Here is a 17,907-nt window from a genome sequence, read left to right on the forward strand (position 1 = left end):
TGCGGCTAGGCGAACCGTTTCGCCGTCTGCTGGTTCAATGAGTTAATAACTATTTTGTATTTCAGCTGCAAGCCAAAATAACACAATGTTAATGTTATATGATATGATATGATATTAAATAATCGTATGTAAACCGGAGACTTTTTGACTGTTCAAGGTTGATTAAGTACTGTTGTAGTAGAGGGTAGATGTCTAAAGATTGTTCGCGTTTTCGGAACTACACTGACCAGGATGCTTTGCGCTGACTTACTTCCTAGTTACTTTGTCGCTGGGCTTCCTCTGCATGTCAGCTGTGCTGTCTACAACAACAATAACTGCCAAGAAGATACTGTAGTCGCTGAGGTTTGGCTTTTTTATCTAAAGGTATTTTTATTATTATTATGTCAGGAAAACTCCCGTGATGTACACGTTGGTTAACCTTTGATAGCCTTGCTCGAGACTTTGACTCGCATGGAGACACTAACGATAACGTTACGCAACACTCCCATTCAAAATCTGGCAAATACAAATGTAGTATAGCTTATCGTCAAGATACATATCATGAACATAAATAACAAAACCATTTCTAAACGAATAGAAGCTACGTTTTGATTCGGCTCACATATGATTCCACCAAGTAGCATTTATTTTATTGGATTTCGTTGCTTTTGTCATACGACTTTCTTCCGAGCCAACTAGCGAACGTAACAGACAACTCCGCTCTTAAAGTTAGTATTTCTCATGATATGTTCTGGTTTTTAGTTTAGATGTTGCCGAATTGAAGAGGTGGTTCTAGTAGTGTTTGGTAGATTTTAATTTGTATGTTACGCGGTCTGTGTTTCTGTCGAACTCATGATGCAGTCTACACTGCTGCAGTTTGCTTTATGGAGTTTGTCATAGTGGAGAACTTGCAAGGTCAGCTCCATTCACTTGCAGCAGCAAGTTTAGATTTTTATAATTTGCCAGATATTTTGATACTAGCAGCCAACTGGTGCTAGTGAATGAGGGTTGGACATCTCTAAATTCTAACCCGTCACCGTGACTCGGGATACAGTCAGTGCCGAACAAGTCTTTACAAGATCAAGCCTCCATGCATTGTGATCTTAATCACAAACTGTCCTGTTGCTAGTGAACCCAGTAACTAAGCACTGACTCTGCCTCACACAAGCGTTTCATGCAATCTGGCCTCACAAAGGTAGCTGATTACTGCCCTTTGACCTCGGTCCTTCTGCAGTCCTCTTTCATCCACCTCCACTTACTTACTGATGGAGATGAGCTGCTCAGAGATCTCTGTGTGAGGTTGAAACACAAGTCCAGCACATAGAGCCCCCTTTGAAGTGCAGCTTTAATGTACTTGATGCAGGACAGACAGACCCATTAGAATGGTATCATCAGTCTCCTGAAAAAATATTTGCAGTTCTGCAAGAACCACTATTGTAGTAAACACTGTTAGTGACTACCAATTCATTTCTTATTATTGATTTTCAGAATTCATCTATCAACCTTTAACCCATAAAATGACATAAGATGGTGAGACATGGGCATCATGGTTTCCTGGAGCCCAGGGTGATGTCATCAAATGTCTTGTTACATCCAACCAACAGTCCGAAGCCCAAAGATATTCAGTTTACGACAACAAGAGTAAAAAAATCAAAAAGCCCCAAATCCTCACAATTCTAAAGCTACAAGGGAATGTTTGGCTTTCTGTGCATTAAAAAAAGCGACTGGAAGGATTAATAAATATAATCAGAATAGTACATTTTCTGTCCATCAATAAATCATTTTCATCTGCAAATTGAATCTTTTCTTCTCCAGTCAACGGGACAAGTCACAGAGGAAAGAAAGACGGTGCTGTCCGTCTCAGATGATAAGGGGAGACTGGTGACTCACGATGGAGGATTTCAGGCGGACGTACCTGCGTCTGTGTAAGGAGGGCGGTGTGGAGCCTCAGGAGAGTGTTGTGGCTCAGCTCCAGGAGAGCAGGGCTGCTCAGGGCTCCAGACTGGACCTAAGCGGACAGAGCCTGTCTGCAGATACCTGCTCTGTGCTGGCCAGGGCCTTCCAAAAGGATAGCGTCTTCACGGAGGTGTTGCTCAGTGACTGCATGCTCAGCGAGGAAGGTATGTAAGCCTCGAGATCGACAAACAGCCTACATATAGCCTAGTGCATTGCATTGTAAGTTGCTCAGTATAACAGCAGTCGTCAATTAGCATGCAAATATATGCTTGATGCATCTTTTGATCTTCCATATGGATGTAATGCAGTGGAATGCCCATTTAATTGATTGAAAAATAATAGTCCATTGGCTCCTACTGAAGATGTAAATCTTAAAAAGTATATTGCAAATATATAGTTTTTAAAAAACGTCTCAGTTATATTTCTAAACTAGCTGGACACTGTAGTTTTTAACAAACATTTCTCAACCAGGAGGCAATACTCCTTTTGTTGGGGACTATTTTCTGTGGCGGATTCATCCATATTCTGTGCTCTACTGAGTATTTGTGGCAGCAGGACGGGTCATAATAAACACCAGTGTCTCCCAGTGCAACAGTGTGGCTCATTGATGTGTTTGCTATAGTTTTCGGAGAATGGAGCTCTATGACAGAGAGGAGTGATCATTGTTGGTTTGACTCTGATGACATCATGTTGAGCAGTGTTTGCTTTGATGCTTGTGTGACTCTCAGGTGCCAAAGTACTTCTGAGTGGACTGTTTGGCAACACGACTGTGAAAGTCCTGGATCTAAAGGTAACACCCGCCAAACTAGACCGTCCACACTCTAACACCCAAATGGATTTTATTTCATGAGACATGTTGATAGTCGGTTGATGCAAGCGTATTGTTTACAGGGGAATAACCTGAGATCGACGGGGGCTGAGGTGTTGGGAAAGCTGTTGGCGCGTAACAAGACTCTACGCAGGTGAGAACAACGCTCTTCATGTGGGACACCAGACATGCATTATGAAGGATTAAAATGTGGTCATAATGTCAGCTTAGGGCTGCTGTATATCAGTGTGCAATGGAATAATATGAACAAATAAAGTGAAAATTACAGATAACTTTTCAATGTTACTTTTGAAATCATAAATATTTATTTGGAAAAAGTTTACTAATATGTTTTTTTGCAAGATAGGTACCTCAGAGCAAGATGTTTTGATAATAATGATAATAAATGTTATTATTACTATTTGCAGTGAATCTACTTCAGCCAATCACATTTAAGACATGATCTTAAGGCACTTTAGGTGGAGTTATCTGTTTAAAAAGTGCAAAAGGCATCGGTCAGCAGTTGGCCATGTGCTTCAAATACAGAACCATGCAAAGACACCATGTCTTTTCATAAAATATACAATCCAGCCATCATTAATTATGCTCAGGAACTCAAGAATGTCAGTTCTGCTTGTTCATGTTGTATCACCAATCCTAATTTGAGCTGCCATGAGTGGTGTTACCATGGCTATACAACCATGTCTTGTCATTGTTCAAGTAATACATGCTTTTAATATGCTTAATGAAGCATTCATCAAAGTTGACTGCTACTACATACTTTTAGAATCAACACAAATCCCTCCTTTATCTTCCTAGAAAGGATTTTCGATCGGGATGTAAAGTTGAATCTAAATTTGAACCATGCTGCGACAGAGAATAGTGTCCCCGTGAGCACATAATGCTTTAAACTTGCACACGCCGTTTGCAGGCTGGTGTTGGAGTGGAACGCTTTGGGGGTGTGGGACGAAGCCTTCTCGCTCTTTTGTGAGGGCTTGGCGTCTAACGGCGTGCTGACACAGCTGGACCTGCGCAACAATCAGATCAACCACCACGGAGCAGCCGAGCTCGCTCTGGCACTTAAACGCAACACCGCTGTTCAAGCGCTGGGTGAGACTCTGTCAAACTAAATATGACCCCCTTCACTTTGTAAGCCAATTGTTTAAGTGTATACGTATCTATTGGACACTAAGTGACACAAAGTTCCTACTTGAAGTTTTTCTTTTGTTTGTTTTGTCAGAACATCTTTTCAGCGGAGGTGTCAGTGGTCGGACAGGCCCTCTGCTGGGAGATCACATATGTTACTGTCAAATATTACTAGTACGTATGATTGTGCTGAGCATAATCACAGATTGTTTCTGCATGTTATCAAACAGATAATTAGTTGCCTGTAGTTAAGATCTTGCAGATGATCTTTTATTCAAAAAAGTATCATGGGTTTGAGTCATCAATCGGATCAGCAATAAAAGAAGAAATGGGGCAAATATAGCATAAAGAGATGCCCCGATCACCTTTTGTTTTTGCTGTTGCTACTGATTGCTAATCGTCAATGAGCCATATCGGCCGATACAGATCCTTTCTGTTGTTGCTCTGTTTTGTTACAGCAGCTGGTCTTCAAGGTTCCACACTATTGTTTTCACCACAGTACCAAAAATCACTTCAACAGCTCTGAAGTCAGTGTAATCCAGCAACAACTCTAGATCGTATCCTTTTACTTTGTTCTAGTGGTTATTTGCATATAATGAGAAAAAGGGTTTATCTGTGATAAAGATAAATCAGATAAATAAATAACAGTTCATGTAATGTATGTTACACCACTACAAAAAAGTAAACTTACTTGTATTCCTTACTTACTCACACGGGGTTGAGAGGGGGGCTTGACTGATCACATGATCCACAGCAACCAGGGGCATACAGAGAAACCATGCTCGTAGTCCGTACTGATCCAGAAAACACACGTAGAATGATCAATCTAATCCACGACTTAGAAGGGTTGCTGTGTTCTGGTGTGTGTGGGCTCACTGACTGATGGCCCACTGTCGCCTTCCTTGCTGGCTGTGTTTACAGATCTGAGGTGGAACAACATTGGTCTCTTGGGTGGCAGGACTTTGCTGGAGGCTCTGCAGAAGAACAGGAGCATAATGCAGCTGGAGATGGCAGGGAACAACATACCTAGTGACACACTCAAAGCTCTTGGTAAGCTGTGTGTGTGTGTGTGTGTAAGTGTGAGTAAGTACATGGATAAGTATACATGGATAAGGTTACTGTATTTTTTTTCTATTTTGCATTAGAAATATAAATAATACCTCAATTAGTATCCGAACAGTTTCTTCCCGTCGGCAGTCGGGCTCATGAACAGAGCCCGGGACCCCCACTGACTCTGTCATCCTCAGGACAATTTCTTACCGGTCACTCCCCTGCTTCTTTATTTAAACACACTCAACACTTTTGACAATACACTTCATCATACTTGTTTATAGTATCTGTTTGTTGTGCACTTTATTTTATATTCTTTTGTAAATGTTATATGTTTTTATTTCTTGCACTGTGTTGATTGTTGTTGATGGTTTAATGTTATGAACCACCCGCCATGACTAATTCCTTGTATGTGCAACATACATTGGCAATAAACGGTTTCTGATTCTGATTCTGACTGTTGATGTTACACTGTAGCTTCAATTTGAATAATCCTTACTCTCATTTCTGGGAAAGTATTAACACTATTCTGATGTGGACTGACTTTAATGATGCACCCAATGATAATGTGTTATCATGCGTGCCGTCCTCCGCTCATCTTTCTCTCTCTTCACCCTTTCAGAGCAGACCACAGGGCACAACTCAGACAGACAGTCCACCATGAGAGAGAGCCGCAGCAGGACCCAGGTCCTCAGCAAGGAGATTCAGACACTGAAGGAGGGGAAGGGTCGGCAGGTAACTCTCACACTGAGGAATGACATAATTCTGAGTGAGAACAAGAACACCGGAGGATGAAGGCTGTTTGAAGACTTTAAATGAATCACAAGAAGATCCATTATCCCCATGAGCATCAGATAGATACAGAGGGTTTTAGGTCTGATGGTCCGGCCACCTCTTTTGTCCAGATGAAAATATCTCAGCAGCGATTAGATGGATGGCCAAAATGAGTTCAGACAGTCATGGTCCTCACAGGATGATCCCCTCCCATTTCTTCATGCACCAGCACGTGGATGACATTTCAGATTTGAAGTGAAATATCTCAACAATAAGAGGGAGGGATTGCCATACATTTGGTACAGATGTTCACGGTACCAAGAAGATGGATGCTAACTACTTTGAGGATCCCGGATGTTTTCGCTTGTATAATATCCTTGCATCTAATTGATGGATTGGCACACACGTTCATGGTCACCACATGATGAACTACTGACTTTGATGATCCCATGACCTTTCCTCTATCAAACTCCTGCAAAACTAGAGACATTTCCATCAGCCTCAGCTGTGCTCGCTGTTGTTGTGGTAGTTATCTAACGATGATTAGATCATTAGACGATTAGATTACATAATGTTAGCATGCTAAGATGCTAAACTGTGATGGGGAACATGGTAAACATTATAGCGGCTAAACATCAGTGTGTTGCTGACAGCAAAGACAAATCTGTTCAATGAGAATGGCTTCCAATAGTGACCATGTCTGAAAGAAATGACAGCGTAATTCATCTTAACTGGCAGGAATTGACGTAAAGTGCAGTCACCAGGCTCCAATGAGGACACAGCAAACCTTTTTTGCAGCTGCATTTAAATCCTACAGGTGCTGTGTTTAATACTCAAACGGCATTTGGGACTTCTTTAAAACACAAGAATAAGTGTTATTGTTAATATGGACTTTTCCATATATGAACGTCTGTTACATTCAATCCATTGCCAAACAAGCTCACACGATGCTGATTAAGCCCGACGCCGCCCATCGTGCCCATCAGGACCTGAAACAAATTCATATTCACGCGCATTCATGAAGCTATGGCACAGCCTTCGGGAGCAACATGTCGACCAGAGGAGCTGAGGATCGAACCGACAACCCGCTTTATCTCCGAGGCACAGCCGGTCAGACTCCGAGCTGCTGCTCCATCGCCATGGATGAAACTTCTGCACTCCAGCTTTAAGTACTACCGATTTGGGATAAAGTTTGTGATGGTGACTGTGGTTGTTCCTCCTCTCTTTTAGTTCCTAAGCCTGATGGAAACCATAGACAGGCAGAGGGAGGAGATGGGTCGCTCCAACGGGTGAGTGGAAGTGTGACTGTGTTCAGCCATTGGCCATAACCAAGAGAGGCACAACCTCCACATCAGTCTTTAACCCTTTATATGTGCAGTGGAACGGAAATAAACCCAGGGAGATGCAGAACTTACTGAGGCACTACATCTACTATGTTAATGCACATAACAATCACTCTGCATCTCCCTCAGATAATCACATTTTGTAGCCATGACCTCGTCGCCTCTTTTCCGTCTGATTAGGTCCACCTCCATTCAGATCGGTCAACTCCAGGAAGCTCTGAATGAGAGGAAGTCAGCTGTCAACTCACTCACCGCTAAGTAAGCATTTCATTTTCCTTTATTCAATATTCCCAATATGAAGAACAGCACAGTCTGTTGTGTGTATTAGAGGATGCTTCATTTAATTACATATTTTTCAGTCAAGTTTAAGGTTGTATGAAGCACTCCAGGAAGAACTCCAGTATGTACTCCTCCACTGACTCAGCCCTCCTGAAATATTTAATCAGGCAGCTATTATTAGTTACTGAAGGTTCTCGGCTAAATAGATGACCCCCGCCTGAAGCTTGTATTCATTCACCTCAACACATATGATGTAATGAGCTCCTTCTGCTATGGAAAAGGTCAGTACAGTATATACACCCCCCAGGTACTGTGCCAAAGATATCCAGCTAAACATTGTTTCTTACTTTTCTATAAATCCGTCAACATTTCATGTCCGATATCTTGACTGAGTTTTTATTTAATCGGAACTTCATTTTTAACTTAATTCTAGGAGTGCTGATTAAATGACTTCCAGTGGTCCTTAATACTGTATATTTGAACATAGCAATTATAGATGACTAGATGAAGAGTGATTGTGTGCTGTCATTCTTAATAATAGTTATGGATCTGAAATGTTTGACTGGATCCGATGTACATAAATAAAATAAATAAAAAAGAGACAGTCAGACCCAACTTGACTCGACTATAAGGATCAGAGCCAATGCAGAATGTCGTTGTTCCGTGCAGACCCGATACAATAACATTCATATCAATAATTTTATCAGAGTGCTGCAGATTTATCAGTATATGTGTCCTGCTGCAGGGACTTAATGAACTGAAGGAGAAGTTCATACAATATAAAACAGCTGCTGACAACAGATACTGTAAGAATCTACATTTATAGATAAATGAATAGGAGTGTGTTCTTAACAACTGTCCTCCACTAAACACATTCAATGTTTATATATTTTTAATACCGATTGAAACACATCTACTGGTTGAAGAGCGAATTAGACTTGAAGCACATCCCTCGATTGCTGCACATTCGCTCTTGTTTCCCTTGTTGATAAAATCACCAGACTGACAGCTGAGTGACGCTTCTCCAGAAACAGACGGGATTCTGGGACGTCTATTATCAGCGCAAAGTCTAAAGGCAATCTGTTTCCATTCAATGTCATGTTCAAGCACTTGCCTCCAAAAAAGGACATGATGTCACGTTTCTGATGCAGGTTATAAATGAATAAGGACCCTGTTGTTGGTGAGGTTGTAGTACACTGAAAATACAATAATGCGGCACAAATGTCCGGCCTACTGTAGGGGCCCACATGCATGCAGAAGTCCATGTTATCCCGAGTGCAGAGTATGTCTTCTCATCTTCAAATCATCAATGTGCTGCTCAATGTGATGTTGTGCAGACTACAGATGACGGAGGCTGCCCTCGCCCTCTCCAAGCAGAAAAACCACAACATGGGAGAGCTGCTGACACGAGTGAAGGCTGAGAAAGAAGAACAGAGGGAACGACAGAGCAGAGAGAGGAAGAAAGAGCAAGAGGTACGCACAGATGGGAGGAGAGACAACACTCTGTTTCACCTCAAATGAGATTTGTACGGGAAACAAGATTTAAACACGTTTTCCATCTGCGGTTCTGCCGATAGCTAGCTCCTGAGAGCTTTCACTTGTGCTACTGCATTTAGTAAGGAACATATAGTAACTGATATAGAGACATATTGAGACAAGCCTGTTGATCTTTTGATGATGGGTATCTCAAAATGGCCAATCATTACATCAGCCCTTACATCATAACTCCAGCTGTTATTTACCAGATATATTTCTCCTTAATAGTTGTCTCAATTTATTCAAATGTTGTCACAGCAAAGGGAAACATCTGTCATGTGATGTAGCATGTGATGTGTCTGATCTGTTTAGGAAAAATATAAAGATGTACGAGTGAGATTCTAGGACGGCAAGATATTTGTGTTGGTTCCTTTTGATATTTATGAAAAATATTTCTTTGATTTGAACCTAAAGTCAAAAATATGCTAAATTAAAGATGGCAACAACCCAGAATCCAGAGGAAAACAATCTTCCTCTTCTTCTTTACAACAAGCCAAGCTTCTATCATGGTTTTGATTTATCATCGAGCCAGATGCCAAGACATCTGTAATCTGTACCCTCTCAATATTGAAACCCAGTCAGAGTGGAGATAATGTATAGATCTGGAGATTAGCATGGATTCTGTTTAAGATGTAAGATTGATAAGTGTAAGTTGCAGTACATTCAAGAACACTTGAATGTAGGTGTAGTAGTTTTAAATCCACACATGGAGAAGATTAGTCTCTCACAGGACAGGATCCCTGCTGCACACCTTTGGTAATTGATAGGAATTCAGATGTAGACATGTCTGCCTTCACAACTAGCTAGTTAGCCAGCTGCTGTATGTAGGTAACATGTGCAGCCCTGGTAAGCTAAATAAATAAGAGGAGAGGTTGTGCCTGTGTACAACATTTTTTCCCATCAGCAGCTAGATGTCTGAAAGAAGACGGGGACATATGAAGAATGCTCTTGATCAGTTCTTGTGCACATACATTTGTGTATCTGGAGTGCCTACCAACCCACACACTGACATAAGACAACCTTATCTAGATCTGAAAACATGTGACTCAACAAGCCATTCAGATTTGGCTTCCCTTCCTATGTCACATGCAGGCTCATTAGAATAATGAATCAGCACCGCCGGCACGACACATTGCACTCTGGGTAGTGGTTGCCATGTTTTAGGAGGGCCCTCATTGTTTAAATGCATTCATTCATTTCTACCCACGAGCACACGGTGACAACAAACACAAATCAACGGACAAAATAGAAACTGTAATGAAACATTATCTAACAAGTGTAGTGAAGCAGCTCTGATGTAAACGATGCTGTTTGAAGGGATTATGTCGACAGAGTAGGTTGGTTAGCCAGCATGCTAACAGCATTGATAACTAATGTTACGCCAACCGCCGCTGTCACGACATTTCTTGTAGATTGTGACGTCACGATTGTCACCACCGCAGCTTTCAATCGGTGACCTAAAAAACCACAATGCCTTGCGTTTCTCACTGCCGCTCACATCATGATCCTGTTCTCTATACCTGAGAGTATCTCCACCCACGGCTTGAGAACTTCATTTGTGCGCCCTATTTGTCCTGCAAGCCAATCAGAGAAGGTTGGGCTTTTTCAGGAGGGGGGCTTAAAGAGACAGGGACTAAAACGGAGTGTTTCAGAAGTGTTCTTTAAACATTTAAGCATGTAGAGATGTTCTAGTAGAAATCCAAAATATAAGCATGAACCTGAAAAATAGCATTATATGTCCCCTTTAAGAGGAAACGGGCAGGTGATTGGATGAAAGGTGAGAGGGCAGTGACAACACCATTGTCATGAAAGTTGTATCAGGATAAATCCCTTTATGAAATAAAAGCAAGTTAAAATGCTGAAAATATATGGAAGGATGGAATAACATTTCAATACTTTTTTCACAAATTGATTCTTTAATATCTTTAATTCACTTAATTTGTTAGTTATTCTATTCCCATATGGACTTGACATACAGGATGTAACTCATGTTTGTCCATCCTGTAGGACGGTGCACTCAGAGAAGGTAAACTCCTCAGAGAGATCCAGAACCTGACAGAAACCAACGCCCAACTCATGAATAAAGTAAGTCTGTTAAGAACACCGTGAATTTATGTCGGATGACTTTCCCTAAAACTATTATACCAATGCTGAGGAACACACACACACACACACAGAGACCAACATTTCAGTATGAGTACTGTTAGATGTGAGCCTAACTGTTGTGTGTGTCTTAGGTGGAGGAGATGGAGCGCAGATGTAAGTCTCAGCAGCAGCAGATCTTTGAGCTGAAGCAGGAGCTGACCAACAGCACGGCAGAGCTCAAGCTGCAGCTAGCCCAGGCAGAAGGTAACACACGCACAAAGAGAACGTCTTTCTCTACATAAAACCCAGCTGATGTCCTGTATGTCACCCTCTAACAGACCGTCTGGAGATAGAGAAGCGAAGGTCCAAGCAATCTCTGCAAGACATGGACAGTCTCCGCCAGAAAGAGGTGCTTTTATACATATACTATATACAGTATATTAATGTGTATTGTTTATGTTTGTATCTCTAATAAATGTAGACTACAGAGAAGAAGATAAAATGGTAAAAGCTCAGATTTCTTTACAGGTGGAGCATGTGAATCGACATCTAGAAGAGAGCGAGAGAGCTCTGCAGGAACGCATCTTCAAACTGGAGGGACAGCGCATACAACTGGAAGAGGTCAGAGTTCAGAGCATCCGTGTTTAAAAGACAAAAACACAAAAGAACTGCTAATAAGACATAACAGATTGCAGTTATTTATGAGCCAAAGCCAGATTTATTTTTTACAGTAAGCGGTCATGGTGTTGCAGCGGAGGCGATTCAAGCGCTGCCAAACATCCGGAACTAACTTTAACAGACACAGAAACAGAGGCGGGGGGATGAAGTTTTCAGACTATGTAAAGTCACGGTTCTCACTTCAGCCAGTCAGCCTTCTGTGAAGCTGTCCCCGATGTAGAGTAGCATTATGCCAAACTGCATCAGGAACTGTGACACCTTTGTGCTGAGATTCTTAGACTATACATATGAACGCACATAGCTGCTGTCGCACATGTTTGTTTTCTTACAAATGTGACTGCATGTCGGGACTACAGGGGCTACACAGACACCACGTGGAGATGGCAGGATTGTTTTTGTTGCCGTTGGAGACCGTTGATAGATGGCAATCTGCTGCTTTTCAGTAAAACACATCTGACAAAGACAGACTTGCTCACCACGAACACCACTCTATCACAGTGAATGAAAGAATACTGCAGGTGTTTATTATTATTATTACACTATCTACTATCAGAGGCACCCATGCGGAGATAACAGAACGATCTGACGCCTCAATGAATTCAACCTTTGCATAATTCTCTAGAAGCAGATGAGGTTCAATGGCAAGGACTGAAGGGAGGCTGTTTATTAAAGGGCGACGTTATTACTTTCCTTAACTGTACCTTTTTAGGAAGTTCAGTTATTCAAATCCACAAGGTGGCTTCTCTTTCCAAGCTGGGAATTTCCCACTGCTGTGCTGTGATCCAACACGATAGCCCTGTACTATCATTTCTGCTGAATCAGGGACACCTTCAGCGCAGCGTGAGAAGCTCTGCTGAAAGCTCCAGTCGACCTGTGCTCTTCACGTGATGCCATCTCTTTACTGTCCGTCTGTTAGGAGCTGAGTAAAGCTAAAGCAGCGTGTGTGACGGAGAGGGCCCAGGCAGAGGAGGACCTGGGAAAGGTGCGAGCTCAAGTGCGTCTGGAGGAGGTGGGTTTAAAAAATCAGCACCCTTGATCATTAAGATGCAGCTATGAAGGCTTTTGTCCAAAGCGACACACAAATGGGGCACAAGCTAAGCCTCAATAGTGCCACAAGTCAAATCCAGTAGCTTATTGCTGAGAAAACCTTGAACTATTGCTGTATGATTCATTCTTTTTGATATCTTTTACACTTTAACTTTTATGATTTTTCAGTCTTTTTCTAACTTTATAATAGGTGTGTATTGCGCAGCTCAAAGTGCGTGATGTCATTGCCAGAGTGAAGAGTAGCTTCAGAATCTTGTGAAAACAATATTTCTATTTTGCCACCTTTTCCACAATTTTCACTCTTTTTGGTGAAAGTGTAGCTAATCTTTTCCTTGTCGTAGACATATGACGGTGGAATCCAACAGATTTACACATTTGGCCACAGCAGCCTCAAAGTGAGAAGAAGTCCAACTATCTGCTCCATAGAGACTAATTCTGACTCCAAGAGCATCTTGGACAGACAACCGTACAACATTTCTAGATCGCCACTGAAGCCACATTTTTTACACTACAGACACAATTCTCACATTATCTGTTCTTCAAGTCATCCTTCCTCTCTAGTTCTAATATCGAAGCAATGGGGGTTTTGTATAACAAGTTTTTCTAGCTTTAACTGCTAAAGCTAACTGTAAAGCCTGCAGGCACACAGGTGTTTGCAGTGGCGGGCCGTGCATTTTATACCTGGGCCTTCAGTGCTGTCCTCATTATGACGCCACAACTACGGTTATTATTTGTTTTGTGTAAAAGTGAAGCTGAACACCTACAAATACACTAACTGCAGAGTGCAGATACATGAATACGAGCTGCGTAATGAACAGACAATGCATTAAATCACACGTATTCATCCACACACTGAAGAGCACGGGCCATTCAAATATTATTCACATCAGAGGGAACAATATGAAATAGACAAATGAACACAGTAGTAACGCTACGATCACTCCCTCCAGGAAATACACGAAACCTTAATTCTTGTTAGTGACGGATTTATTCGTCTGTCAACACCGAGACGGAAAATGAGTCCACTTGAAAACACATGAATCTTCAAAAGATGATCACTAAACTTAACTTTAACACTTCCAAATATTAAACCAAACTAAAATCCATATTCATAAAAATAAGTTGTACAAATAATGCCATGATTACATTGGAAACAATGGAGGCAAATGCCGTCTGTGATCACCTTTATGACTAGAACTGCTTAAGATTTTAAATGTTTCAGTACAAGTAAGACAATCCCTGTTTTGACCCCTTACTTCGAGCAATATAAACAAGTTTCTTTTTCAAAATCCCTTTTTTATTTGACAATAGATAAATGTTAAATAGATTTGATTATTTTTATTATACGTTACATTCACATGAATTTTGTCAAAATCAAACCTTTGGATGGCACCAAAACAGTATTGAGGTTTGAGACCCAGTCCTTGTTATGACTGGATACAAGTCCTACAAAGACATCCTGCTTATTATGAAAGACCGTTATATGTAATTATGACTTATGAAAGTGAATTTGTAGGTATTTCAGACATTGCCTTACAAGACGCTTTTCTCCCTCTCCCCCACATTTGATGTTTTTACTGATTCTGAGACTCCATGGAAAGCTGTGTTGATACCGAGTGGATTATCGAGGTGACATACAGTCAGCTAATTTCAGTTTCTCCATCATACTTACTTCTGCCTCGTATTTCCTCTGAGCAGCAGGAGCATGTGTCGTCCTTGGAGGAGAAGCTTCGCTCCGTGCGTTCCCTCCAACAGGAGGTCCAGCTCCACTGCTCCCAGCAGAAACAGACCATCTCTGAGCTGCAGGCCAAGAACAGCCAGCAGGGCATGGAGATAAACGGACTGCGGCGCAGGACAGAGGAGCTCCAGCAGGTCAGGACCCATCAGCCGCCCGTTACACCTGCAGCCTTTTAGGTTCACTATGTGTAGGCCTCATTATGTTCAAGTGTGGAGAAGGAAAGGAACGGCTCATGATCCAAAGCATACCACATCATCTGTCTAACATGGTGGAGGCAGTGCTTTGGATGGGCATGTGTGGCTGCTAATGGAACTGGGTCACTGGTGTTCATTGGTGATGTCACAGCTGATAGAAGCAGCAGGATGAGTTCTGAGGTGTTTATGGCTAAACTATCTGCTCAGATTCAGCCTAATGCTACAAAACTGATTGGACGGCGCCTCACAGTGCAGATGGATTATGATCTAAAACATACTGTGAACACAACCCAAGAGCTTCTCAAGGCAAAGGAATGTAATATTCTTCAATGGCCAAGTCAGTCACCTGATCTCAACCCAAGTGAGCAGCTTTTTACTCACTTAAGATAAAACTGAAGCAGAAAGACCCACAAGCAGCAGCAGCTGAAGGAGGCTGCAGTAAAAGGCATGGCAAAGCATCTCCAGGGAGGAAACTCAGTGTTTGGTGATGTCTATGGGTGATAGAATTCAGGCAGTCATTGACTGCAAATGATTTTCCTCCAAGTATTAAAAATAAGGATTATATTCACAATTATGTTAGTTTGTCCAATTACTTTTGAGCCTCTGAAAATGTGGGTGGCTGTGTAAAAATGGCTGTAATTCCTAAACGGTTATTGTGATTTTTTTTGTTTTATCCATTGAATTAAAGCTGAAAGTCTTCACTTCAACCACATGTTGACTGATTAATTTAAAATGCACTGGAGTTGTGTAAAGAGGCAAAATTAGAAAAATTGTGTCACAGTCCAAATACTTATGGCCCTGACTGTATATATACACAATATACAGTATATATATATATATATATATATATATACTGTATATATACTGTGTATATGTATCCAAGTCAATAGGTTTTATGGGTTCTCATCATTGTAAACAGTCAGTTAGAGGGAGAGAGAGTTAGAGTTAAGTAGAAAGAAAATGAGTTCCTACATGAAACTGTCCAAAATGAGTACGTATGAGTAACCAGGTCATGATTTCTGGAAAGAGACACTGCTGTTGAGTTTTTTAAATGTATATATTTTTTTTGCCGCACAAGCCGAGTTCCATAATATTGGAGAGAAGGCAGACATCTCTACGGACAATATCTCCAAAACTAGGCAACTCAAACCAAAACGATCTAGATAGATGATTATAAGTAAGAGGGAATTAATGTAGTTTTGATTTTGGTGTGAACTGTCCCTTTAAGCTGAGACATTTGATGTTTGATGTTTTTTTGTAGTTGACTTCCCTCCTTCCGGTCTGATGTCCAGAGGCTTGTATTTTTATGAAAGAAGCAGATATTCTCCAACACAGCTGTTCATCTTTTGTAATGATGATTCATCCGAGAGAGTTTCATGTCCATCTGAAGAGAGGGAACTGTCAGTCACCTAAAGTTGTCTATGAGAAAATGAATGGGACTTTTATTTGCAGACAGAAGTGAATGAAAATGATTGTGATGTTGCTGCAGGAGCTGTCGGGTAAGGACCAGGAGAAGGTGGCTGAAGTGAGCCGGGTGAAGGTGGAGCTGCAGGAGCAGATTGGACATTTACAGGCTGAGAGAACAGCTCAGGGAGGACTCAAAGAGAAGATCAGTGCTCTGGAGAGAGAGATTAAAGGTGTTTCTTTCTCTTTTTATCTCTTTAGTCTTTTTATGTTTCCCTTTTGCAAAAGAAAGTACATGTCAAATTTGTTTAAGATTCTATACTTGTTTGGGTCGTTTGCTCCAGTTCAAATCTTTTCCTCCTAAGAAATGTATTAACACCAGTATCGTGCCCCAATTCAAGATACATGTGCAACAACTTACTTGAAACAAAGTAGGATTACCCAGGTCAACCAGTGATTTGACTCTTTGTTAAGAAAAAAAGATACTTTACTGATTTGTTGAGAATGTAATATTTTGTTCCATAACCATGTCAGAAGTTTTATGTTTGAAATATGAACTATTTTCTGTGGTCCTGTCTTTCATACCATTCTCCCTCTGTGGCCCGCTGTCCTGCAGCGCTGAGCAGTAACCACAGAGAGGTGCTGCTCGACAAAGAGAGCGAGATGTCGTCCATGCTGGAGAAGCTGCGGCTGAAAGAGGCGGAGATCCAGAGGATGAGGGAGGACGAAGCCCACAGAGCCAGCTACCTCCAGAGCGCCGTCCTTGCCTACGTCCAGGGCTCACCTCTGGGACACTACAGCAGCCCCAAGAAATAACAGCTGGATCCTCCGAGCCCTCACTCCGGATAGTTCAGGACAGTCAGAAGAATACAAAAAAAAATCATGATTGTCTGGAGTGTGAGGGCAGATACCAAACACAATGTGCAGTTCCGGTCAAGAAATGACGGGTTGAAAAGTCATTCATGGCCCCCAGAGGATCCTCTTCTCTTAAATGAGGGAGCAACGCAGGACTCTAACCAACAACAAGAAGAAAAGGAGTAAAAACACAATCAGGGAACTTAGCTCGACCATACAGAAAATGTCTACAAGTGCAAGATATTTGATTTGAGACTAGACTGCTGTTGAAAGGACATTCCATTTGATACAACCTCAGCTCTGTCTAAACTCTCTACATCATCGTTGCCAGAGGATTCCCTCTCTCGTGTCTCTAGCTCTCATTAATTGAGATGTACTGTGCTTGAAAATGAACGATATCTGTTTTTGCTGTCCACCCCATCCTGTTGTTCTCCAGTCCAAATGAAAACTGGAGATTTGGTTCAAACATGCCTTTATATTGTTTATATTCTATTTGTCAAAGCTCAGACACAGAGAGCAGAAGGCTGATTCACAAAATGTTGTCTTCTGTTTTTATAAATCAGTTAATGAAGAAAGTCCTACTTAAACTCTGGACGCAGTCTTTTGTAATGCAAATTGCAGTTTTATATCTTGATATTGAATCAGATACAGTATGTGATGGATATTTGTGTTTTATATTTTCAGGTGTGTTTTTAACATTTTACTGATTTGTTCTTTGTGTTCTTTTATATCAGTTAAATGTGGTTATTTCTGAAATAAATATGATTTTTCTTGTGTGGATGATTTGGCAGTTGATCTGGATTCGTCTATTATTCTACTCAACAGATAACATGACAGTAGTCAGGGTGTGTGTTGGTGGGGTGGGGATGTATGAGGTCACTGGGTCTTGAAATTACAGCCAAAGATCTTTAACTGTCAAGATGGTTCCTGTAAATTTGAAGCCTATGAAAGTCACTGTGGAGGAAACCTCATCATTCTATCAGACATGTTCCTCATGTCAGTGTTGATCAAATGAGACCATCAATAATCAGCCCC

General features: G+C 41.3%; 1 protein-coding gene across 2 annotated transcripts; it reads left to right on the forward strand.

Annotated features, from left to right (window-relative positions):
- Positions 1 to 255: 255 nt before the first annotated feature.
- lrrc45 (leucine rich repeat containing 45) lies at positions 256 to 17,665 on the forward strand. Of its 2 annotated transcripts, none has more exons than XM_076092962.1 (18): positions 256 to 342; positions 1,795 to 2,099; positions 2,664 to 2,725; positions 2,827 to 2,897; positions 3,675 to 3,853; positions 4,811 to 4,939; positions 5,562 to 5,674; positions 6,944 to 7,002; positions 7,237 to 7,314; positions 8,673 to 8,808; positions 10,879 to 10,956; positions 11,109 to 11,220; positions 11,295 to 11,365; positions 11,485 to 11,577; positions 12,551 to 12,643; positions 14,380 to 14,553; positions 16,103 to 16,250; positions 16,634 to 17,665. In XM_076092962.1, exons 2-18 carry the CDS (start codon positions 1,871 to 1,873, stop codon positions 16,831 to 16,833), a joined length of 2,025 nt encoding a protein of 674 aa, XP_075949077.1. In that variant the 5' UTR covers positions 256 to 342; positions 1,795 to 1,870; the 3' UTR covers positions 16,834 to 17,665. The 2 variants fall into 2 exon arrangements, with proteins under 2 accessions (XP_075949077.1, XP_075949078.1); XM_076092963.1 differs by having other exon boundaries at positions 257 to 363.
- Positions 17,666 to 17,907: the final 242 nt, after the last annotated feature.

Source organism: Anarhichas minor, unplaced genomic scaffold (assembly GCF_050575085.1).
Source record: "Anarhichas minor isolate MPS153535 unplaced genomic scaffold, ASM5057508v1 ptg000017l, whole genome shotgun sequence".
Taxonomy (NCBI): Eukaryota; Metazoa; Chordata; class Actinopteri; order Perciformes; family Anarhichadidae; genus Anarhichas; species Anarhichas minor.